Source organism: Littorina saxatilis, linkage group LG15, assembly GCF_037325665.1.
Source record: "Littorina saxatilis isolate snail1 linkage group LG15, US_GU_Lsax_2.0, whole genome shotgun sequence".
Classification (NCBI taxonomy): Eukaryota; Metazoa; Mollusca; class Gastropoda; order Littorinimorpha; family Littorinidae; genus Littorina; species Littorina saxatilis.
This window is the reverse complement of record NC_090259.1, coordinates 40,132,382-40,158,821: the sequence shown is the minus strand read 5'-3', so window position 1 is coordinate 40,158,821 and position 26,440 is coordinate 40,132,382. Positions and strand designations below refer to the sequence as shown.

Sequence of the window (26,440 nt, the reverse complement as noted above, 5' to 3'; positions counted from 1 at the left end):
CAAAACTTCAGTGCTAAAGCTTCGAGCAGCCAGCTTCGTGAATAGAGGTAGTATTCGCGAAGAGGACTTCGCCTAATTGTTTGCAGGCTTAATACAAACCCATTACCGTTTTCCACTATCCATTGCCATCGTCTGCCGTGGAAGTCAGGTTCAAACCTTTTTCGTCCTTCTTCTTGCTGGGCGGAGGCCGAGATCGACAAACAAGTGGCATTTTCGCACGTGCAAGCGAAGGTGCACCGTTGTTTGCACTATGGTGTGCATCTGCTTGCAAATCCCTTCCCCACGAGGACGGCCGACGGGAACAATTAGCGAAGCTTCGCACCTTCTGACTGCTTCGCGGGTTTGAATTTTGACAGGTTTTAACTCCGTGACACAAATATGAGGAGGAAATCCCCTCGTGCGTTTTCCCTGAGATCTTTCGGTCAACAGAACAGGACTGGCGATGGAGCGAACACCGTGACTCTAGCGTTGGCGTGACAAGCGAAAGGACAAGAGTATCTCCTGCCCTCTCCCTCTCCCGTCCTTCTTCAGCTATCTCTCTCTCTCTCTCTCTCTCTCTCTCTCTCTCTCTCTCTCTCTCTCTCTCTATCTCTCTCTCTCTCTCTCTCTCTCTCTCTCTGTCTCTGTCTCTTTCTTTCTCTCTCTCTATCTCTCTCTCTCTCTCTCTCTCTCTCTCTCTCTCTCTCTCTCTCTCTCTTTATTTTATTTTAAGGATTCCATGAAATATACTGGAAAAATCTGTATGTTAAATGTATATGTGATTTCTTCCAAATAATATACCCATACGGTTTTCTCATTGTTTGTGTCGTTGATGACGTCATATCCGATTATTTTTTGAAAAGTTGAGGCGGCACTGACACTGTTGCAACTTCATTTTTTTCATCAAACTTATTAAAATGTTTGTCAAAAATATTTTGGCTGGTGCGGACAATGGGATTGTATTTCAGCTTGAAAGCTTAAAAAAATATGTAATTAATTTGTTAATCATAGTGGCTTTAAATGTACATCATAAAAACAGACACAAAAGTGGTTCCAATGGATTTCATTTTATCTGTGATGTTTTATAGAATATTATGCTCAAAAACAAAAATTATAATTTTAGGTCCCCTGTATACGTAATTATGATACCAAACAGCGCTGGTTCGGTCGACGGGTTTTGGGTCAGCCTGGACTCAATGTCTGTGAAGATTTTAGTTAGGTTTTAATGTTTGGGCCGACTGATTGAAAAACACGTTTTGATATCGCTGTCCGCCACTTGTTTGTTATTATCGATAGAGGAAAGATAAATAAGGGAGAGAAGTAATAACTTTCTGTGAACACTTGGTATTTTGCTTTGCTTGGTCTTATTTCAATCTGGTGTAGTGTTCAGACAAATAATTGACCGCAACCTTATGGACGAGAGCAGGACTTCACCAAGATCTCTTGTCACTCAATCACTCATGTTGGTTCTCGTTCACTTGTTACTTCCTTGAGATAATGTGTCGAAATGTGTCTGTTATCTGTTTTTGTTCTTTTTTTGTGTGTCAGTGTGAATGGATAGACTTGGGTTGTTTTTTTCCTTTTCTCTTCCTTCTTTTTTTTTTATATTTCGTAAACCTACTAAGGCAGGCGGAAAGACTGTTTGAGTTGTGGTTCGTGCCGATCGCTGCTCATAACACATTTCTCGGATAATGTTTGCCAGGGTTCTGCGCAGGTGCTCAAAGCATTTCTGGCTATTGACTGGAATTAGCCTTCAAAGTTCAAGAGCAACTTGAAAAGTGCAAAGAGTTTTGAAACTGTAGAGGTAGTAAGAAGAGAAGAAAACTACGCGGTGAAACCGATTTGCTATTATACTGAACTGTCGGACGTAAGGTGCTAAAAGTAGACGACTTCCGGAAACAACTCTGTCGGGTTCGTGTGGGTTGGGGGATATAGCATACTCTTGATTTTTATTGAGGCAAGCTTTCGACACGTGCTCCTTGTACGTTCACGTGTTTCAAGCACACCCCTCTTTAGCGACTGACCTATAATGTCACGATGGAAAGTTTGACTCACTAAAAGCAAGAGTATTCACTCTTTCAAAACCCATACAAAACCAACAGATTGTTTCCAAACATCAGTCGTCTATTGTTTTTGCTGTGCTGGCTGAGGCATTGAGTCAGAGGTCGCCTGGTGAGTTTAGAGAGATTGAATTGAATTGAATTGAACTTTATCTAACAAGGATTAAGATTTAAGGCTACGCCTTTTCTTACCATCTGTCCTTGGTACGCATAGACACACAATTATATAATTAAAAAATTACAAATTAAAAAGTTAAAAAATGAACCAACAAAAGGAGGTCGGAAAACTTCAGCACGTGATAATAAAGATGACGATGATGATGATGATGATGATGATGATGATGATGATGATGATGATGATGATGATGATGAAGATGAGGCATGAAGAGCATACATAATATTATGTGGTTATTCATAAAATCAAATGCATACTATGCAGGTAATTATAAATACAAGCTGGTAGCAATCGAACATGTAGCAATAGTACAACAAAAATATGTTCAGAATATACAATGCACAGCATATCTTTGACGTAATACTAAGTGTGGTAAATCAAAAGGCGTTAAACTACTCAGACATTAAGTGGTTTTAACACATTTTTTAAAACTGTGTAATGACTTTAAGTGCTTAAAGGATGATGGAAGTGAATTCCAAACTGAAGTACCCGAAAAAGCAAGACTGGTCTTATACAGGTCAATTCGTGGAATCGGTGGGATCAAGTTGACCGACCCATATCTGTGGGTAGCTTTATTAAATAATGATGTAATGTAAATCGGCACTTAGAGAGAGAGAGAGAGAGAGACAGACAGACAGACAGACAGACAGACAGACAGACAGACAGACAGACAGACAGACAGACAGACAGACAGACAGACAGAGAGGGGGGAGCCATAGAGGGAGAGAGAGAAGAGAGGGATAAAGAGAGAGTGAGGAAGAGAGACAGAGAGCAGCGCGGTGCTGGAGAAGGCCCTGGGTGAGGCCTTGAGCCAGACGCGTACACAAAACTATCAAACACACGCTACACTCACACGAATTACAAACACAATGACACAAGTATGACCGAATTCACTTTATTGTCGGCAAATAATAAATATTGCCTGCTGTTTCACACACCAAGTGTATGTACACATATGTTTAATACTTTTCATGAACCATTCAAATACTGATGCGATCTTGACACACCAAGTGTATGTACACATATGTTTAATACTTTTCATGAACCATTAAAATACTGATGCGGTCTTGACATAAAACGTAATACAGTATGACGTAATACAGTATGACGTAATCGTCATGTTTTTCTGATACCAGTTTCGGATTTGCCTGCTCCTGTGATTTCTTTTCAACTATGATATCCGAAAAGACGAATTATGAAAACAAATATTTTTCATCGTGCATATTAATTGTATTTCAATAATTTGTAACCAAGAGCAAATGAACATATTTTTGAAACCCCGATAAAAGTTTGACGACAATTCGTGTTGTTCTCTTAGACGATGTGATTAAGTCTAACCAAAAGCACTCTAACAACAACAACAACAACAATAACAACGACAACAACAACAACAACACAACAACAACAACAACAACATCTGACTATATATATTTTGTCGTTTGCTTTCAAAACGCCTTTGCTTCAAAAGTTATACAAAATTATACCCGACACTACAATTTTACTTCATAATTTCTTCTTTGAACGGGTTTTTTTCAATGACAACAACTAAAACAACAACTTCAAGCATGTTCATCTATTAAAATGATGATAAATTAAAACACAGAAGCTTACTAAGCTTAACCATATTATATCCACCACCCCCACCCCCACCCCACCCCCACCCCCCTTCCATCTTAATAGGGCGATTAATAAATCTGTATTGTCTTTTCATGAGTCTACTTTTTACATGAAACACACGTACTCCACGCTATCTCCTCTGCTAATTCTATATTTTACAAGACAAACACATACTAACCACACTACAGATTATTCATCCCCTCCCCCATATCTCCTAACCATTCTTTTTACAGGACGCTTTGATGGTTCCAAACGGCGTGTACATCTGCTTCTGGTAGTCGATGAAGAGTTCCATGTTTCGCCACGAGTAGTTGGCTGGGTCTACGTAGTTGTCGTTCTTGTACCAGCGCCCCTGCTTGCCGGCGCTCGACTGAGTGTGGCGCCCCATTCGCATGACGATACCCTTAACTCGACTGGTGGGCAGCTTGTTCTGTGAGGCCGCTACGATGGCCAGCTGATTCAGGGTGAGAGGGACTCCATCCACCTGCAAAGTTGATGTAGAATTGTTATTGAGTATGTCGAAGAAGAAAGCCGGAATGGCATAGGGTTTTTAGAGAATACTACATGGCTTGCTGTGTCGTACCAAATTTACACGAGTTGCTTTTTTAAATATTGAACTGCGAGCGCAAGCGAGCTTTTCAATATTTGAAAAAGCAACTCGTGTTGATTTGGTACGACACAGCAAGCCATGTACTGTATTCTGTTTATCATACATATACTGTTCCTACTAATGCCATGGAAGGGCGCTGGTTCTGTGCGACGCTTAGTTCTCGAGATAGGTGTGTGACCAAATGACGTTATTTGTATTTGCGTCATCGAAGATCTTTCGTATTCCAATCAGTGTTATTGCCCAGTTCTGTGTTCTACGGTCGTTTTGATTGACTTGACAAGTTGAGAAAACCAATGACATTTTATTTTTGCGAAGCAACTGCATATGAAAAGAAAAGAAAGCGTGGAGAAGTATGTTTGGGTGCTGCAAGACTTTATGACAAACGAGTTCTCCCTTGGAAGAAAATGAAGATGTCTGCTTTTCGTCTGCTTTGAAGGTTGGGAGATTGTACAGCGCACACAGCAAAATGCATGTCGTATTGGACAAGAATGATGTTATTCTTCTTTCTTCGAAGAACCGTAGATTTGTTCTTGCCATATTTTCGAGCTGTGCATTGTTATATTATGGGAGAAACACGTTCAAACACAAATTCGCTAAGAAACGATGACCATTGCTCCGGAACTGCAACGTCAATTTGCCCAAACAAAACATTCTGGCTCAATATGCGGGAACAGGCTGGTATAGTGTCATATTTTTTTGATGGGTTTGGAAGAACTGCTCCTAATTTACATAGCACTCCGGCCCTGTTCTTTTTTTCGTCACACCCAAAACCGTTATTTGTTTTGGCCGACGCAGCATTATACGTGTATTTTACTCAAACGTCCCGTAGTCGAGGCGTCCAAATTGAAGACCCTTTTTTTGGAACCTCGATCTCTTCCAAAGCCTCGTGCAATCTGTGACGTCAAAGCAAAGAAACGTCACTATAGCGTGACGTGTAAGTTCTAATAATTCTTCCAGAGGAAACGGCAGACGCAAAAGTGTTTTTATAATGACGTTTGTCTCTGTGACTTTGGCCTCACAAGCAGTGTAAGAGTAGGTCATTGCCAGACTAGTTTGACACGACCTCATTTACATGATAATGTATACGAGGGAGGGGCGATGGGCACCACCCTTATAAAGCTGGCCCAAGAAAAGTTGAGATCTCTAACATCTCGCTCCCCTGCGATCAAACATGGTAAAGGGAATACCTTGACCTTTACCTTATGGTCAGAAAAGGGCACAGGACAAAGAACAAGAAGGACAAGAATACAAGAAGCAATGTTCGCATGTGTGAGTGAGTGTGGCGCCTTATTTTCATGCCGATGCTCTTTAGCTCGGGACTGGTTTGCAACGTGTTCCGTGAGGCCGCTATACATGTAGTGACTTGCTGGTTCTGGGGCTTCCGTTTGACTGTGAACTTGTAGAGGTAGATTTGTCTGTGAGTATGACCAGGAGCAAGCAGAGTGTGGCTGATCATGAGTGTGGCGCCCCATTCGCATGACGATGTCCTTAAGTCTGTCATTATTTGGCCGAAGTCGACTTTGAGAAGACCGCTTCATAAAGCTTTGGTACTGTATTGTAGGTGAAAAGACTTTGTAAAGTCGCCTTCGGGCTCAGTTATGTGTGAATCAAGGACATGTTTGTATGTGTGTGGGGGGAGGGGGGTGGGGTGGGGGGGTGCGTGTATGGGTTGGCGCGCGCCTGTGTGTTTGTATGTGTGTGTGTGTGTGTGTGTGTGTGTGTGTGTGTGTGTGTGTGTGTGTGTGTGTGTGTGTGTGTGTGTGCTTACGTGCGTGCGTTCGCGAGCGCGTGTGTGTATGTGTGTCTCACACTTTAAAAAACAAACTTTATTTATTCCTCCTTTTTCTCAACCTCACCTTGCCACGAGCAGGTCCTTGAAAGCTGTGTGGATGAGGGATGGGAGGCAGGGTGGTGGGTTCAGCGTTTCTCGTTGCCTGGGCGACAGGGGCCGTGGCACCGGGCGCAGGGACAGACGGAGTGGCGGAGTCCATGGGAGGCATGGAGGTCAGTGGAGCATCACTCCGTTGGGGGTCAGTTTCTCCGGACAAAGTGGGAGGGGGAGCGTCCGGTTCGCTGACCAGTGTGGTATCTGTCTTCTCTGTCACCTCTTCTGGCTGTTCGTCTGTTTCCATGGTGACGAGGGGGTTGAGAAGCTCTGCTGTTGATCTGTGAGTCTCGTGGTGTTGTAATTCGTTGTGGTATCTTTCCCACACTTTCCTGTACGGAGTTTTTCCTGTCTGAAAAAAAAAGAATCAAGATGATACAAATGTTGAAAATGACACCTTCCCATGCTGCCTAGGTAGTTGATTGTTGGTGTATGTCCAAGTGCAGTGATGGATGGCCGTACCCTGCTCTGCTGTTGATTAGTATGTCTGGTGGTGTTGTTGGTTGTGGTATCTATCCCACCCTTTCTTATACGGAGTTTCTCCTGTCTGGATAAAAGAAAAAGAAGATGATAAGTATCTTGAACCTTGCATCTTCCCACTCTGGTAAGGAAGTGAAAATTGTTGGCAATTGGCTTTCTGTGTCCGTCAGTTGGTTGGTTGTCCGTTCGGTCAATCGGTTGCTTTGCTGACATGGTTTGTTACTTGCAAGCTTGTTCGGTTAGATAATTGATTTATTAAACGACTGTGACCTGCCTAGTCTTGCAACCAGTCTAAAAACCCTGTAGGGTTAAAGTCTGACTCAGCAAAGAGATGTGCCCTTCTGATAACCTTTCACATATAAAATTGATGTAGCCCTGTCTTATCGATCAACTGCATGCTCTTATGCGTAGCGATTGCTCTGAGGTCTATTGCCGGACACAACAATGGTTAAGAGCAAGTCTACTGTTCCTGGCCCGTGTAGATCGATAAGGTTTTATCCTTGCACGAATAAAAAAAAATACAATCAATGGATAAAAAGAAGAACACAAGCACATAACTAGCATCGCTTTCTTGGTGCCCTGTGTTGCCTATAGCCTGTGCTAGTGTGTGTGTGTGTGTGTGTGTGTGTGTGTGTGTGTGTGTGTGCGTGTGTGTGCGTGCGTGTGTGTGTGTGTGTGTGTGTGGATGTGTGTGTGTGTGGATGTGTGTGTGTGTGTGTGTGTGTGTGTGTGTGTGTGTGTGTGTGCGCGCGCGCAAAACCTGTAGGACAGCAACGAAACATCTATCATTTGTTGGATACGGTAAGACAACTGAATGGCCTTTCTAAAAGTATAATTGGTTTTAAAAAGACGGTCTCACCAAAAACATCGACGGCCACACGCATCCTCGTATCCCGTGACTTTTGACGAGTAGAATACCTTGCAAAAAGTTAGGCATAAAACACACGACACTCACAGACTGTCTACACTTACTATTCACCAATAAACGGAGTAAATGTGTGCGGATTGTTATACGCCTTGCAGACGCAGCTGCATGCAAACAGCATTCAACCACTCTCTGGTGTCATTCGGGCAGACAAGGGGTAAATATTTGCGGCCTTTAGAAACCTTCGATCTTCAGCTAGCTAAATGATATTTTCTGTGTTACAAAAAAGCAAACGTATCTTACACAACACACACTAATAACACACACACACACACACACACACACACACACACACACACACACACACACACACACACACACACACACACACACTTTTGTATCGAAGCTAAGCGTTCAATAATCAAAAACGTTGGTGGTCCTTCACATGCAATAAATATAAAACATTTGAAATCGGATATGACTGCATTCACTGTTCCTTTGTTAGCATTTCAATGTACGTCCGCAAAACCCTTAAGAATGTATCAAATTGTAAACGTCAAGAAAACCGAGTCTATAGCCGCTTTGGGCGGCACATTCTTGCGAAGCAATTCAAAAGTGTTAAAGGCTGCTTTCATGAAATAAATGGATACTGTAAATTTACATTTGTATGTGTCTTTATGCACGGGCATGTGTCTCTTAAGTTAGTCTTAAATTCAATGGTTGTGGAGAATAAGGTTGAACCTTGTATTAAGTTAGATTTCTGTGATTAATTTATCGTGGTAATATCAAACGGAATCCGCCGAGACACAGCAGTATCAGTTTATATTGCTATTTCATATGTTACGTGGATTTCCATTGGTCAATTGGGCAAAACTGAGCTCAGTGCAAAAGTGATATCGACGACATTTCCGTCGATATCAGTTTTGATATCGACGACCTCTTTATTGCTTCCCCACTTCAAAAATAAAAACACCTAAATTTAAAAACAAACAAATATATATGAAAATGTAATTATCCCAGAATTTAGTTGAGCAAGTGACTAGAGACTTTTTGAAAGAAAAGACATTTTAAAAAAACTGAAAAGTACAAGAAAAGAGTAAACAAACAGGAATAATAATCAGAGGGAGGGATATGGAACAGCCAAAACTGAGACAAATACGTTTGTAATTTCTTTACAGTAAATACAAAATGTCCAGAGAATTAGCAATATAATTATCTAACCTTGACTGACTGTGTGATGATATCTTCTGCTATTGGTCTGTTTCGACAGTGATATCAAAATCTCGACCTCCGGTCTCGATTTTGATATCACTGTCTCAACAGATCATAGCAGAAGATATCATCACACAGTCCGTCAATATTGGGTAATACCACATTAAAATCAACTTATGAGTGCGGGTGAGAAATAAAGAGAGTGTTGTATAGAGAGAAAACGGGAGAGAGAGAGAGAGAGTAAGAATGTGTCTGTCCGTTAGCTAGTGTATCTGTGGATTTGTGTTTTCTCTGTGTCTGTCAATCTGTTTTGCCAACCTGCCCACAAGACTACACTTACATGAATAACAAGTCGCGTAAGGCGAAATTACTACATTTAGTCAAGCTGTGGAACTCAGAATGAAACTGAACGCACTGCATTTTTTCACAATGACCGTAGTCGGCCGCTTGTGCATAACGGAGTGAAACTGACGAGCCTGTTCAGCGCGGTAGTGGTTTCGCTGTGCTGCATAGCACGCTTTTCTGTACCTCTCTTCGTTTTAACTTTCTGAGCGTGTTTTTCATCCAAACATATCATATCTATATGTTTTTTGAATCAGCAACCGACAAGGAATAAGATGAAATTGTTTTTAAATCGATTTCGGAAATTTAATTTTGATCATAGTTTTTATATGTTTAATTTTCAGAGCTTGTTTTTAATCCAAATATAACATATTTATATATTTTGGCATCAGGAAATGATGTAGAATAAGATGAACGTAAATTTGAATCGTTTTATATGAAAAAAAACAATTATTACAATTTTCAGATTTTTAAGGACCAAAGTCATTAATTAATTTTTAAGTCACCAAGCTGAAATGCAATACCGAAGTCCGGCCTTCGTCGAAGATTGCTTCACAAAAATTTCAATCAATTTGATTGAAAAATGAGGGTGTGACAGTGCCGCCTCAACTTTTACAAAAAGCCGGATATGACGTCAAGAGAAAGGGAGAATGTACGTTCTGGCTCACCGATTCCGACAGACCCTAAATATTAACGCAAAATAGGCTTCTGGACTAAACTTTTACTAAAATGAAACATGCGACAAAATCAGAAAAATACTGCATAAATCCATACAAAAAAAATACAGTAAAGTAAGGTTGTTTTGAACCAATGCCGGGTCTGTCGGAATCAGTAACCCAGAACGTACATTCTCCCTTTCTCTGATACAACATTCTTAAGCTCAATACGCTCTCTCATTTACAAACTTTACTTCATATGTTCTTTCACTGTTAGAATTATATCTGATACATGCAATGTGACTGTCTAAACGAATAGTTAACTCTTTACAAGTGATTCTATTTTTACTTTTTCTTCCCGTCCTATTTGAATCCCCTTTTTTAAAAACTGCTTTTTCAGATCTTCTATATCGATTGGCTTGTTATATTCAGCTCGTGTTTTTGTTTGAATACTTGCTTTCTTACTTTTGTAGTCATCAAAGTCTGTTTGTATCTGTTTGAATTCTTCGTCAGAAACTTTTGAATCTTCAAGTGCTTTACTGATAGACAGTTTTAGGCTAGACAATTTTGATGATGCAAGAGTGGAAATGGATTCGTGTTTTTCAAGCTTTTTCACAATTTTTTTCATTATAGCTGATGCTATAAATGATAAACCACCAACTGCTGCTGCGACACCACCTAGGATTAGAGAAACTGGAGTCCCTACTCCGGTAGCTAACAGAATTGTTCCCGTTACACCTGCAGCTGATGCAAGGATAGTAGAACCAGTGCTGGCATTAGAAAGGCTGTTGTAAGTTGTTGAGTACTTACGTCTAGCGCGAGAATATTTTTCTAATTCATCTTCTAGTTGTTTTTGTATATTACTAATGTGTGCCAGTCTGAATTGTTGACTTTCTGCTGCACTTTCATCAATATTAGGATAAAGCTTCACACTGCTAGTCATCTTTTTAATGCAAAATATAAAATATTTATCTTAATTCTCACTGGCCAGTGTTTCTGCTAAGCTTTGAAGCTGTTCATTGCTTAACACCTTATCTGTATAGTAGAAAGCAATCAAATCAAGATAAGTAAGATTAATACTTCTTATTTCTGTTAAATTATTTATATCTGCGTTAACAACAACATTTTGGTTTGACGTCTGTTTTTTTATTGTGTTAGAATCCTTTTGAACAGCAATAAATACTCTGACTTCTTCAACATTTAATGGTCTCCAGTTGAGATTTATTCCTCTCATTAGAACAGTGTTTGTGGTTTCTTCCCTTTTCCTGACAACTATATCAAATATCATAGTTGCATTCTGCCCTATTGGAAGCTTGGGTATAAAATCGACAATGGTGTCAGCGTCCTTTTCAACACTTTGTTTTCTGTGAATGAGATAGTTGTTCTTATGGAAAGGTTTAACTGCAACTTCTCCCCTGCTGTTAAACGCAGGAACAAGGCTAACAATTAGTGGTTTAGCATTGATTGACTTACGGAATGTGTCGTCTTTTCCAACAAGAGTGTATGGACTCACAAATTCAAACTTCATTTCCCAGTCAATCTTTTTCATAACAGGACTAAGTACCCATTTTTTATTCTGATGTTTCCACATGTAGTATATGTCATCGACAATTGGATCAGGTACATTAACATCACGGATTTGACCTAGTTTGAGAAATCTTGGTTTCTTTTCATCGTCGATTTCCTTTCTCTTGTAATGACCAGTGTCTGTAAACTCGAATGCATACACTGCACCAACTTCAGCATTGCTCTCAAAGTCGATAGCGTCTGCTAAATCTTTCAACTCTATAGTTGAACATGCAACAGGATAAACTATTGTAGGTCCACTCGACATTTTAATACTCAATATTTTATGGAACTATTTCCAATGTAATGTTAAACAAACAATCAACTGGTTGTCCACTTTGATTTTTCAGATCAATGTGTAGGAATTCATGACACCCTTCCTCCAAGTCCTTGAACTGCAGTGTCTTAAATGTTGGCACGTGCATTTTACAAAAAGAGGCATCACTCGGTGGAAGAATCCTAAGCAGATCAGAACGCTGATCATTAAACAGATTATAGGATGTGTTAAGCTCTCTCATGTGAACAAACAGTACACTGTTAACATCCATGTCAATGGGACGTGTTCCCTTGTATATTTTTGTAATTCCAAGCATATCAAGGAGTTTGGTTGGAAACTCAACGTTTACTTCTCTAGTTTTGGGCATAGTAAGAGTAGCAATGAGACTTGCATGATTTAAACTCGCTGTAATACCTACTGGAGCAAACAATTCTTTCTCTAAAGTGCAGAAGTCATAGTAACCATCTTCTACAGAATGTTTTTTACCATTAATTCTAACCCAGTTGTTAGCCTTTTTTTTACTGATATTATACCAAGTAACCTTGTACATAATTTCATGCAGTGCAACTTTCATTCCTCCATTTTGATTGTTGATAGGGTTTGCAAGTTTAACTGGCACACCAGTCTTCACATTTGTTAGTGTGATAAACATTTTTTATTCAACAACAAAAATGATTCAGTATAAATTCAACAAAGACGTTAAATACAAAACTGGACCATATTACAATCCAAAGACTATTTCTTTCCATGAGTTGGACTTTGCTGTAACAGAAACAGAATCCATTCGCGTTAAAGTGCCTGACCCATTCCATTCTTACCTAAATCCCCCAATCAAAAATGATAGTGTTCCAAAGATGTGGAACTCTCACCCAATTCAGTTCTATCAGAATCAGTTAAACTTTGCAATATTCTGTGCAACCACAGGATGTGGAGTGTCCTATGCAGACCACATGAATAATTCAAACTTACTGACAAAGTGTGTGTACACATTTCACGTTTACTATCAGTGCAGGAGAATCTTGTCTGAACTTCAGGCACCAATGCCGCATGAAAAGAGCTGGAACCCATTCAACAATAGGATAAACATGAAAGTGTATGAGCGTCTCTGCAATGAATTCAATATAGATTTTAAGACCGACTTTAGGCAAAAGCAAGACAAAAACCATGGCATGGGAACACTATATTTATGGGGTGTCCACAGGAGGTATAATTTTGATTACTGGCCAGGTCATACATCTTTTTCTTCAAATGTGCAGGTACAGTTAGGATCAATAGAACAAGAGCACCACAATGCATGGACTACTTTTATATTAGACACCGGCAAAGGTTTCACTGGATCAGGTGTTGAAAGGATCAATGAATCTATCCGAACATATGCGTGGTGCTTGCTAGGCTCGCAGGCACAGACACGATCAAACATAATGAGAACAAGCACAGGGTTTGGTGCACAGAAACAGTTGTTATCAAATTTAGAAGATGTCATAAACTCTGCAGTTGATCTGCCTTCCAGCATCAAAAGGTATCAAGACTCTCTCCGTTATGCAAGATCAAAAGTTGACTTTGCTGTTGGTAACGGCCTTTACATGTTACCTTCTGATCTCCAGCTGCAGATTGGAACAATAACAAATTATAACAATGAAATCATTATTGCTAGTGACACCCAGCCGCTTGGAAAGGGTGAAGAACTGAATTCAGAAATCAGAACGATGTTACAGCCATATCACAATGAACAGAAACAAAGCGTGACAAGTGAAGATCACGCTGCAGGTGAAGATCATTCTGTCACTAGGGATGATCAAGCTGTTAGTATTAGTGATGATCATGAATCGCAGAAGACTGCTCTAGTAATTGGTGGAGTGGGTGTAGGCTTACTTTTGCTTTATTCTCGTTAGCAGAACACCTGCAATTAAAACTATTAGAGTCCAGAGATGTTCAGCCATGAAACCAACAACTTTACCTGCAAAAGATAACAGCCAGCTAACAATTGAACCAATGATTCCTGGAAGTGCACCCAAAGCTTTTGCTGCTAGTTTCTTTAATAGTTCTGCAATGTGTTTGAGTTGTTTCTTTACCCATCCCGGATCAGATGGAGATGAAGGTGAAGGTGGAGGTGGAGGTGTGACAGTGCCACCTGTGAGTGTTAACACTAATGTGCTTATTGCAAATCCTAGCGCAGTTAGTATACTAGCTATTGTGATTCCCTGCTCTCTGAAAAGCGTTCTAATTCTTTCAGCAAGAGTTGTGTCTTCGTAAAGGATTCTTTGAATTGTATTTTTTATTCTGCTGACCTGTGTTCTCAGTTGTTCTCTGTTGTTACTTAGAACTTCTAACCTTATGGCTTTCTCCTCCTGCAAATCTTTTAAACGCTTAGAAATTCTGTTTTTTACTTCTTGTTCTAGGTTCAAATCATCAGCATCAGCAAGTTTTTGTTTCTCTTTGTTTATATCTTCATCCAGCTGACCTAGTTTTGACAGATTATTTGCTATTTCACCTCTGATGGTTTGTAGTGATTGATTAAGGGCTTCTATTTCTCTCATAGGTAATAGTTCATGTGGAGTCTTCAGTGAAGTTTCCTCAGAAAAAGAAGTCTCTATCTCTTGTATAAGTTGATCAGCCTCATCTGCAAGTTTATTAAGATCTTGCAATGGAACAGATTCTATTTGAGTAGCAGTTGGTAGTCCTAGTTCTGCTTTTTGAAGTAAGGAAACAACATAGGAAGGTGATGACCGTGTGCTAGGCGCAATATCTAATTGCCTAAGTCGATTAGCAGTAAGTTTTTGTTTTAGTGAAACTTTTGATAGAAACTTAGCAGGATTAGATTTATATGTAAGTTGGACTTTTTCTCCTTTATCGCTAGTTGTATATAAATGATTTGCTTCCATTTTGAACTGGTTTGGATCTAAAACATCAGGTTCTTCTCCTAAACTTTTGTAGAAATCTCTAACTTTACCTTCCAGAAGTTCATGTCGTGCCACCTCATAATGCAGTGAATGATGGTAGGGAACCAAAGGGATTGCTTCGCTCATGTCGTCCGCTGGCTCAAATAAATCTTCAAATCCACCTTCTGCCATTTGTAACTTATTTTTTATTTTGAAAATAAAAAAAGATGGCACAATCGTTCGGTTCTGTTCTTGATCCTTACAGAAGGCTGAAAGAACCTCTCGGGGTAAAAGGAATAAGGCAAACAGTTATAGTTACAAATAATCCTTCTACTATTGATCAGAATGAAATACTTACTGTTAGGTTTCCTAATCTAGGTAAGAACGATGTTATTGTACCAGGCACTGTAAGACTATCATTCAAATTAGAATTAGAATCTGGCTCAGATGCAAATAGGACTTTGGCTTATAATGTAGGAAGAGCAATTGTGAGGAAGATTACTGTCAAACTGGAAGGGCGGGAAGTGATGTCATTGAATAATGCAGATGTATTTTTAGTTTATGCAGATAATTGGTTAACTGACAATGAAAAGAAAAACAGAGTGTTTCAAGGGATTCAGTCAGACAATGGGATAAAAGTTAGAATAGGAGCAGGAGATAAAGCTGACAACAAAAAAGATAACGCTGTCAATGTTGCTTTTGGAAACAAATTTTGTATTCCACTTGACTTTGAACTCATAAATTCACATCCTCCCTTCTATCAAGGAGCATTGCGTGACAGGCTGTCATACGACCTGACTTTCAATAGTTATGATCGTGTTATGCTTTCACAAGACCCGGAAGCAAAGTATAAGGTGTCTGGAATTTCTTTAGAGTTTGATGTTGTAAACCATCCTGAACTGGCTAGACTTATAGAAAATCAGTACAGTTCTAAGCTGCCTATCTATTATGAAAGAGTGTTGAATCACAGTACACTTTCAAAAAGCCAGGCTGATCCAATCTGGAACATTAACTTGAATACACCAGCTAGGTCAATGAAGGGAATACTTATGTTGTTTGAGGAACCAAAAGATTCATATGAAAGGCAAATAGAAAAGTTTTACAATCCACTAATCAATAGAGTATATTGCACAATTGAAGGGCAGCCAAACCAAATATTTGCATCTGGCATGCTGCCATACCAACACTATGATGAAGCAAGAAAGTACTTTACTGGAGGAAGATTGAAAGACCCAACATCTGATCTTGTGGCTAAAGATCTACATTTACACGGTGTTGGCGTAGAAGATTTCTTGACAAATAAATATGCGTTATGGCTGGATCTCAGAACAACTGACGACAACAAACTGCATGGAAGTGGAAGGCGAATTGAAAACGGATCAGAAGGAATCACAATACAAATTGAAAAGGAAGTAGGGAGTAGTAGTAAATCAGTTAAGATCTACGTGTTTGTTGTGTCAGATGCGCAGTTAAACATCTCTGAAAGCAGATTACAGGATATTGTTTATTGAACGTGTTAAAATGAAGTATCTAGATTTTCTTCCAAAAGATCCACACTGTTCTTTGATTTGTGGGGCAACAGGTTGCGGCAAAACAAGATATGTTTTGGATTTATTACAGACTGTTTACATAAATCACTTTGAACACATAGTCATATTCTGTCCAACCATAAAGCATAACAGAACATACAAGGAGAGAAAATTCATATGGTCTGATCAAAATATATTTATTGTAAATCCTTCTGATCGTCTAAATGTTTGCTTGGAGCATTATTTCGATCTTTTTCAGAACACGCCAACACTGTTTATTATTGATGACTGTGCAGCAGAACGTGACATTGTTAGAAAGAAAAGTGCACTAGCAAAGCTTGCATTCAGTGGACGACATGCATTAATATCAGTTTGGATATTAACACAAAAATACAATGCAGTTCTGAAAGACTTTAGAGAGCAACTCAAAACAATAACATTGTTCTATTCAAAGGACCGTGACAGTTTTGAAGAGTGTCTTCGAGAAAATGATGTCATTGAAAACAAACAGGAGAGAGAAAGAATAAAGAATAATCTGAAATCTTCTAAGCACTCGAAACTGGTTTTAAAAACTGATCAACCAGTTCAGTATGTATGTTTGTAGAAATCCTTGCTAAGTTCTTGTCAAGTTCTTACTCAAGTTCTTGTCAAGTTCTTACTCAAGTTCTTGTCAAGTTCTTACTAAGTTCTTGTCAAGTTCTTACTCAAGTTCTTGTTAAGTTCCTACCTAAGTTCTTACTCAAGTTCCTACCTAAGTTCTTGTTAAGTTCCTACCTAAGTTCTTACTCAAGTTTAATTACTAGATTTTAATTTTATTCTGCATCAAAATAAAATGAACTGTGATGAATTGCTGATGCAGACTGCTACAGATATTGAAATCTGTGACAGTAGGACTATACCTGATAAAAAAGAAAGATTGTATTCACTTGCTGTTTGTGGAAAAACAAAACACTACCTTGGGCAGCAGTTAACTGTGGAAGAAGTACAACATCTTTCCTCAGAAGATATAGCAAAGTATCATGGACGGTATGAATCAGTGCTTGGTTCTAAGATGGTTAGAAGTATTGGACAGACTGTTATAGGTTTGTACACAAAGATTTTTGGACATTTTACACCTCTCGACTCGGAGGAAGACTTAACACATGATCTAACTCATGACCCTGTTGTTTCCAAGTCCCTCGAATCTCTTGCCTGTGGCCTGTATTATCGATTTGGTGCTTTATTAGTACCATTTGTTGCTGGATTAATTACTTTCAAACACATTAATTTTCAGAATAAAAAAGATGACAGATCAGTTGAAGCAGACAGTGGAGCAGACGAAAATACCAGAAGTGAACACAGTGACAAAGAAACCTGGTAGAGTAGAAGCAGGAAAAAAACTAGCCGAATGGAACAGACAAAAAAAGTTAAATCAAAAGGCAAAGCAGAACATTATGTCTGAAGTTGAGCAGACACCAAACATTCCTGAAGTGACTAAGGTCACACAAACTGATCAAGAATTAAAATCTTCATTTCTATCATACAGAAAAGTAGCTGTAGCAGCTGTTGTTGGAGGAGGTGGATACTTGCTTTACAAACTTTGGCAAGGCAAATATAAAGTGTCAGAAACACCAAAATCAGAAACACCAAAATCAGAAACACCAAAACCAACAAACAAAGCAGTACAAACAATAAAAAAAGCCCACAGTAGTACCTGCAGTGGATTCATTTCATATGGAATAATTTTAATATTTTAATTTTGATAACATAAAAATGAGTTCTGAAAAGACAATAGTTAATCTAGTTTATCACGCTGCAGTGATTGGAGGCTTGAGTGTAGGTTACACAATGCTGGGTAAAAGTCTCCTCAGAATGAAACCAGCCGACTTGGGAAAGTTAGACTTCGAAGACGGTGCTAAACTAATTGGTGTTGTGACAGCTTCCTTTGCAACAAAAGACTTCCTGGTGAAGCAAGGAATTATTCCAGAAAATATAAACATGTAAGACAATAAAATGGCTAGCTTGGTTATGATGGTGGGAGGTGCGATTGTAAATGCGCTTGCATTTTCTGGCAGCAACTATTTGTTTTCTAAACTGCAAAATGGTGAAGAGAGGGAAAGGCACAACAAAGCCATGGAACAATTGGCGAAAGCACAGGATGAATACGAGAAGAAACGAATTGCGCAGTTAGACTTTATGAATGATAAACTCAGGCAGCAAGGACATGCAAACAAAACCTTTGCCAATGTTGATGCAGCCATTCAAGAATACTATCTTGTAACTGGAAAGAAAATGAAGACAAGTGCTCCTCCAAAACTGGGTGACTTTTATCAGCCTTCAGAAGAGCAGAAGGTGGGCGAGATTGTTTTCATTGTTATTGGTATGGCTGTTGTTTACTTTATTGCGCGTGCTGTCAAATCTTAATATTCTGTCATTTAAAAAACCATGAGTGATGCTTTGTTATCTAAAATATATTATTCCCCAAAAGGATACTGGAAAGGAAGAACTGCTATTGACAAGCTCAGTGACGCAGCAGGTGTTTCTCAAGATACAGCAAAGAAATGGTTGTCAAAGCAGGCAGTTTGGCAGATCTATTTACCTGCACCAAGAAAAATTACACGACCACACTTTGTTAACATTAAACCGAATGACACTCATCAAATAGACCTGCTGTATTTACCGCATGACACAGTCAGAAGGAAGAAATATAAGTATGCACTGACTGTAGTTGATGTTGCAACAAGATACAAAGATGCTGAACCGTTGACAGAGAAAAGTGCTATAGCTACAGCTGTTGCCCTGCAAGAAATTTACAGACGTGGACCACTAAAGTATCCCAGAATGATTCAGTGCGATGATGGTAAGGAGTTTAAAGGAGCTGTCAACCAGCTTCTGTTAAAACATCATGTTACAGTGAAGAGAGGTATTCCAGGAAACCACAGGTCACAGGCTATTGTTGAGAGCTTTAACAAACAGTTGGCAGAAAAACTGTTTTCATATCAGTACCATCAGGAATTTTTGGACACAGAAAGTAAATTGCGTAACACTGAATGGGTCAAAAGATTACCATCAGTACTTAGAGCAATGAATCTGGAGGTATTTAAAGCTACAGGGTTAAGACCAGTTGATGCAATCAAACAGAAAACAATACCTGTTGCTCCAAAGTCAACAACACCAGTGGCATTACTACCTTTCAATCAGAAAGTCAGATATTTATATGCACCCGGTGAAGCTGAGGGTGACAGCAGGAAGCGTGCAACGGATCCAATCTGGAGTATTGACATTCATGAAATCAAGAGAGTAGTAGAGACAAATCCACCTATATATTACTTGAGAGAACCAGCACCGCAAAGAGCCTTTGTAAAAGAGGAATTACAATTAGTTCCACGTGGTACAAATGTTAAATGATTTTTTATTTCAGATTTTATAGTGTTAACAAAAATGGAAGCTCTGAGAAAGAATTCTAAGCAACTTCATTTTTTTAATTTATATTTTTATTTTGAGTTATAAAATCAAACTCACAGCGATGGAAGACTCTGTATTAGAATCTTTATCGACAGTATTTGACACCGTTGAATTACAAGTAACGGATCCTCAAAATGTGCAGTCCAGTGTGCAAGACGCCATTGAACAAATTCCAAACAATTTGTTGATTGAACCTCCAGTAAAAGTGCAGATAGTCAGTTTAATAAAATACAAAACAGTCAGTGATGAGGTGCTAGAAGTTCATGTTTCAACCAGACAACTAGCACTTAATTCTATGGCAGAATTGAATGGAAACTGGGCAGATGAAATGATGAAACGGTTTGAGCAAGCTGCAGAGGATGCAAAGATGAAAGGATCCGGATGGTCAGAAGGTGAAATTATAAAAATAGAATTGAAGCTAAGTAAATTTGCCCCCATCAGAGGTAGAAGTTACATACCTTTACCTCCTGCTCTTGTCAAAAAACGTGCTGTGCTGAACATAAAGAATGATGATGACAAATGTTTTATGTGGTGTGTTCTGGCAAGACTGTACAGTGTAAAGAAAAATGCAGAAAGAGTGTCGAACTATCATGCATACAGAAATAAACTAAACTTTACTGGTATTGAATTTCCTGTCAGCATTACAAGCATTGACAAATTTGAACAGCAAAACAAACCCATCACCGTAAATGTTTACACGTGGGATGAGGAAGATGAACTGAAACCAGTCAGAATATCAAAGAACTCACCAACGATTGGTGATTGTGATACTAACCATGTTGACATGTTACTAATGACTGATGGTGTAAAATATCATTACACTTTGATTCGTACAATGAGTAGACTGATGGCGAGCACAAGCAATCACAATAGTAAACAAGACTTTTGTAGGCGATGTCTCTTGCGTATTCCATCAATTCATGCAGCACTTATACACAAGCAACATTGTAAGAGCGTTGATGATGCGGTTGTGAAGTTAACAACACCACCGCCAGACAGCAAAGTGTATTTTAAGAATGTATGCAAACTACAGAAAAGTCCTTATGTTGTTTATGCTGACTTTGAATCTATCATTGTGCCATATGAAGGACCTTTACCAAAAGACCTACCTAAAACAGTAACTCTAAGTAATCATCAAGTCTGTTCATATGCATTTATTGTTGTTAGTTCAGATGGTAAACATTCTAAACCACAATTGTACAGAGGACCTAATGCAGCAAAGAACTTCTTACAGCAAATGAACCAAGTGCGAAATGACTGCTCCAAACAACTGAATCTTTCAGACATTGTTATGAAACCTGAAGACCAAGAACAGTTTAACTCTACCACACAGTGTTGGATATGCGAACAAAGTCTAACACCAAACACAGACAATCCAATAGTAAGAGATCATGATCATGTAAGTGGGCAGTTCCGAGGAGCAGCACACAGCAAATGTAATCTACAATTAAAGTTTGATCCTAAGACTTGGAAGCTTCCAATCTTCTTCCATAACTTGCGCGGTTATGATTCACATCTGATCATGCAGGCAGTAACTGATGAATACAAAGCAAGATGCATTGCGCAGTCTTCAGAAAAGTACATGGCCTTTACTCTGAATAGTTTATACTTCTACGATTCTGCTCAACATCTGATGGGAACACTTGAGTCTTTATCTTCATCACTAACTGCTTTCCCAATCACATGTAAGTACTTTGACAGTGACTTAGTTAGAAAGGGAGTCTATCCATATGAATACATGGATTCGTGGGAGAGGTTTGATGAAGATGAGTTACCACCAAAGGATGCTTACTTCTCACGGCTGAAGGGTAAAGGTATAAGTGACGAAGACTATGAACACGCTAAGACTGCATGGAATAAATTAGGATGTAATACAATGGGTGATTATCATGATCAATATTTGTTGGCTGATGTTTGTTTACTTGCAGATATATTTGAGAATTACAGAAGAACATGTATGAAGCACTACAATCTAGATCCTTCACATTACATATCTGCACCAGGCATGAGCTGGGATGCATTTCTTAGATTTACAGGAGTAAAGATTGACTTGCTATCAGATCTACCTACACTTCAGATGATTGAAAATGGACTACGTGGAGGAATCAGTATGGCTTCACACAATTACTGCAAAGCCAACAACAAATACTTGGACGACTTTGATCCTATGAAACCTTCTAATTACATCATGTATCTAGATGCAAACAATTTGTATGGTTGGGCAATGTGTCAGACGCTTCCACTTCGGAACTTTAAGATCTATTCAGGACCATTTTCACAATGTGTTGTGCTGACAATATTAAAAGCAGGCCCAGACAGTCGAAAGGGATGGATACTAGAAGTTGACTTAGACTATCCACTATCACTTCATGATCTACATAATGATTATCCTTTAGCGGCTGAGAGGTTAAAAGTAAACCCAAGAGAACCTCCAAAGCTGGTGCCCAATCTGTTTCACAAAAAGAAGTATGTGTGTCACTACAGACTGTTACAGTTTTACATTAGACATGGATTAATTTTGAAGGCTGTTCATCGTATAATTTTATTTGATCAAGAACAGTTTATGAAACCTTACATCATGAAAAACACAGAACTGAGAACCAAAGCCGCTGATGCATCAGAGAAAGACTTTTTTAAACTGATGAACAACAGTTGCTTTGGTAAGACAATGGAAAACCCACACAAGAGAAAGGATGTTAGACTTGTTACAAGAGAAAATGAGGCCATCAAGCTGACATCCAAACCACAGTATCAAGACTTTAAATACTTTCATGAACAGCTGTATGGTATCTTAATGAAAAAACTTGTAGTCAAGCTTGACAAACCAGTATTCATAGGCTTTACTGTGCTAGAGTTGTCAAAACTGTTGATGCTTGAGTTTTTGTATGATTATTTGAAACCAAGATATCCCAAATCGAGAGTACTTTACACAGACACAGATTCATTCTTACTTGACATTCCAGCGGATGACATTTACAAAGATCTAGAAGCTGAAAGTCCTGCAGTAAAAGGAAAAGATTCTTTTTATGACACTTGCGACTACCCTAAAGAATCACCATTGCACTCAAATGTTAACAAGAAGGTTATTGGAAAGATGAAAGATGAAATGAATGGGAAGATAATTAAGGAGTATGTTGGATTGCGTGCAAAGATGTACAGTGTTGCAAGTGAGAAAGGGGTGGTTAAAAAAGCAAAGGGTGTAAGCAAACAGGTTGTAAAGTCGAGCATATCGCATGATAACTACAAGGAAGCACTGTTTCAGAAGCGAGTGTTTCACCATGACAACCCTAAGATCAGTTCCGCGCTTCATCAGATCAACACAACTATTGTAAACAAGAAATCTTTAGATGCTAATGACACAAAGCGCGTTTATTCATCACCAGAATATTCTTATGCAATTGGACACTGGAGAACAAACGCGACTCCAAATAGTCTGAGTGTGTAATAAGAATTTTTGTCAATCGGGAAAACCCGCTATGACGGGGAAGTGTTTGTGAAAGGGGAGTAGGCTTTGTTGAGTTTCAAAGCAGCCACCAAGTACACTTGTCAAAGCTTGATTCAATAAACAAGTTTTAATATTCATGAACCACGTGATACACCAGAACCAATCGTGGTGGAACAATATTACACAAGTCATTTGCATAAAGTGCACTCGGTGGCCGCCTGAAAAGGCAGCCTAAATATTGAAGCGAAGCGTTGAAACAGAGTGACCCAAGCCGCCGGTTTACCAGCAAGACCTACCGTTCACGCGTGAACGGTACTATTTTTAGAATCCTAGAATTCTTGAGAATTTCGGAGCTGGCTTGTTTCTGGTACAGGCAAAATTGGTCATCACTGAGTTTGTGTAACACAGGAAGTTGTGAAATACGTCACCCTATGGGAGGGGGAGACGGCAAAATTGTTACCAAAAACATCATAGATCGTATTGTGCAGGGTCAACTGCAACAAACTCAAACCGAGCCATTCATACCTAACTGTATTTGAGCGACTTATATACCAACATTTTTATGCCTTATTTTCAGCACAGGTGTGGGAAAAATCATATACCAAAGTCTTATTTATTTTCTAATTTAACATTTTTTTTACAAATATGACCATGGTCTTTTAAACATACAGTGACATTAAACATTGTTATGTTAAAAAAAAAGAAAAAAGAAAGAAAGCTTTTGCGCACAAATCAGAAATACAGGCCAAACCGTGAGTTTCTGTGGCAAAGCGCGACAGAGGAAATTGCACTGGTTTTATTTTTAGATCAGTGGGAAATTTTCAAGAACAGACGCTTGCATTTGGATGTGTCCAATGATAGTAGGTTTGGTTGTGATCAATCAGAATAATGTAGGCAGGGATGTCGTTAGGCGTCGGACATCGGACATATAACGATGAAAATCCCCAAATGTCCGATTCACATTGCCGCATGTCAGTCAGATGTCCTATCGTTTTAGCCTGAGCGTGGTCATTGTCCGATATGTACTCCATTCCTTCAGACAGCGCGATATTCGTTAATTTTCATTTCAAGATACAAATCTTCTAAAAGACCGAACGCTCTCGTGTTCAGCTGACACTGAAGTTGTCAGTGCCGTATGATCTTTTCTTTTGTTGGGAATTCCCGAACCGTCTGGTGCAGCCACAGAGTCTGAGATGCAGCGCTGATCTAAACTGAATAGTGCATGCTACAGGAGTACGGGAGACAACTCCAACTGACTAAATTTGTCGTCTGCTTTTGTTTTCGATACGAGACGATTATTTAGCTTGAACACCTGCAACGGCTTGTAATTTCCGTGGTTGTATGAGAGAAAGGGGGAATGTACGTTCTGGGTTACTGATTCCGACAGACCCGGCATTGGTTCAAAACAACCTTACTTTACTGTATTTTTTTTGTTTGTATGGATTTATGCAGTAATTTTCTGATTTTGTCGCATGTTTCATTTTAGTAAAAGTTTAGTCCAGAAGCCTATTTTGCGTTAATATTTAGGGTCTGTCGGAATCGGTGAGCCAGAACGTACATTCTCCCTTTCTCTCGTCATCAAAAGTAATTATCGAAAAAAGAAAAAAACATCCGGGGATATCATTCCCAGGAACTCTCATGTCAAATGTCATAAAGATCGGTTAAGTAGTTTGGTCTGAATCGCTCTACACATACACACGCACAGACACACACACAGACACACACACACACACACACACACACACACACACACACACACACACACACACACACACACACACACACACACACACACACACACACCACGACCCTCGTCTCGATTCCCCCTCTATGTTAAAACATTTAGTCAAAACTTGACTAAATGTAAAAACGCACGCGCGCACACAAACATAAGCACACACGCAAATTCACATACACACACACACACACACACACACACACACACACACACACACTCACACACACACGTACACACACACAAACACACACAAACACACACACACACACACACACACACACACACACACACACACAAACACACACTCACATACAAACACACACATACACACACTAACACACACACACACACACACACACACACACACACACACACACACACACACACACACACCATCGAACAAACACCACATTCTATACTCAAATTCACCACACAAAACAGAAAATCAGACTCACCAGCTTAATAGAACAATCGCCGACAAAAAGTCACCGACCGAGTGCTACAGGCACTGGCCCACAGTCAATAACTTCGATCTCTAGTCAGTCAGCAGGCTAGTTTCCAATCAGTCGATATTCGATACAGGCATATGTACACACAGAGACAAGCCTCAGAGTCGCTCGTTGGCACGTTGCAACAACCACTAAATCCTTATCATCTGGCAAGCGCGACACCCGGTGTCTTGGTACGCCTGTTTTCAAGGGTTTGGTTTTGCTTCTATTGTGTCTTCAAGATTATTCGGTTACAATGGACCCCCCCCCCCCCCCCCTATTAACACTCCCGCAATTTAAGACTTTCTCCCTGATAAGACTTTCAAACTTTTTGTTCATGTATTACCTCTATATATTTAGACTCAAAGACTCAAGACTCAAAGACTTATAAAAACAAGGACAATTGCCTCGCAGTGTCAGGCGGTTTACCCCCAGATTAAGACATATTTTAGGCCTGATGTTCTCAGATTTTGTGGAGGTCTCAAAAAGGGGTTCCGCTGTATTTATCAAGGACTTACTAAAAGTAGGATTCACATAATAATTATGCTTGACTTTTATTTTATTCGGGTTAGGGGGGGATGATAAATATTGACTGGTTGACTGTTTGCTTGGGCGCTTTGTTCTTTTGTTGTATTGCCACACACCATAACGGTGTTGAAATGGACACATAACTACAACGAAAAAAGGCGAGATTTAAAATGGACAGTACATGTAAATTTCAAAACATAAAAGAACGACTGTAGTTGGGTTGTCTTTTTAACATGATCAAACAAAGCTTACGGTAAACTATAGTTTGCAGGCAACTCAACATCTCTGGAAGCAAAAACAGCGCAAGAAGGATAAGGATAAGGGTACGATTTTATATATAGTCCTGTGAGGTTACCCTAATGGAAATTCGGGCTGCTTTCTCCCTGGGGAAAGCGAGCTGCCATACAGTATACGTACGGCGCTACCCATATTTTTGTTCTGTGTCCTGCATACGTGTATATTATTAAGCAAGATTTAATTAAGAAACGCGAAGTAGAACGACTGCATTAATTAGCACTGCCAAAAAACGGCAAAGCAAAACAGTCGTACAGAGATAACAGGCATGAATTATGTTGGCTGTGTTAAACAACATGCACTGAGGTGGAATAAACACGTTGCATGTAACGAGTGCTGAAGTATACATTACAGCGTTGAAGAAGAGGCTT

At 39.3% G+C, this 26,440-nt stretch overlaps 1 protein-coding gene across 3 annotated transcripts; it reads right to left on the bottom strand.

The window, feature by feature from the left end:
• Window positions 1–3,095: 3,095 nt before the first annotated feature.
• Window positions 3,096–25,371, bottom strand: LOC138949308 (uncharacterized). 3 transcript variants are annotated; one of them, XM_070321101.1, is made up of 4 exons: window positions 25,215–25,365; window positions 6,789–6,873; window positions 6,298–6,678; window positions 3,096–4,315 (listed from the first exon to the last, which is right to left on the bottom strand). In XM_070321101.1, the coding sequence occupies exons 3-4, from the start codon at window positions 6,571–6,573 to the stop codon at window positions 4,046–4,048; spliced, it is 546 nt and encodes a 181-aa protein (XP_070177202.1). In that variant the 5' UTR covers window positions 6,574–6,678; window positions 6,789–6,873; window positions 25,215–25,365; the 3' UTR covers window positions 3,096–4,045. The 3 variants fall into 3 exon arrangements, with proteins under 3 accessions (XP_070177202.1, XP_070177201.1, XP_070177200.1); XM_070321100.1 differs by lacking the exon at window positions 6,789–6,873 and having other exon boundaries at window positions 25,215–25,371; XM_070321099.1 differs by lacking the exons at window positions 6,789–6,873; window positions 25,215–25,365 and adding an exon at window positions 7,666–7,842.
• Window positions 25,372–26,440: the final 1,069 nt, after the last annotated feature.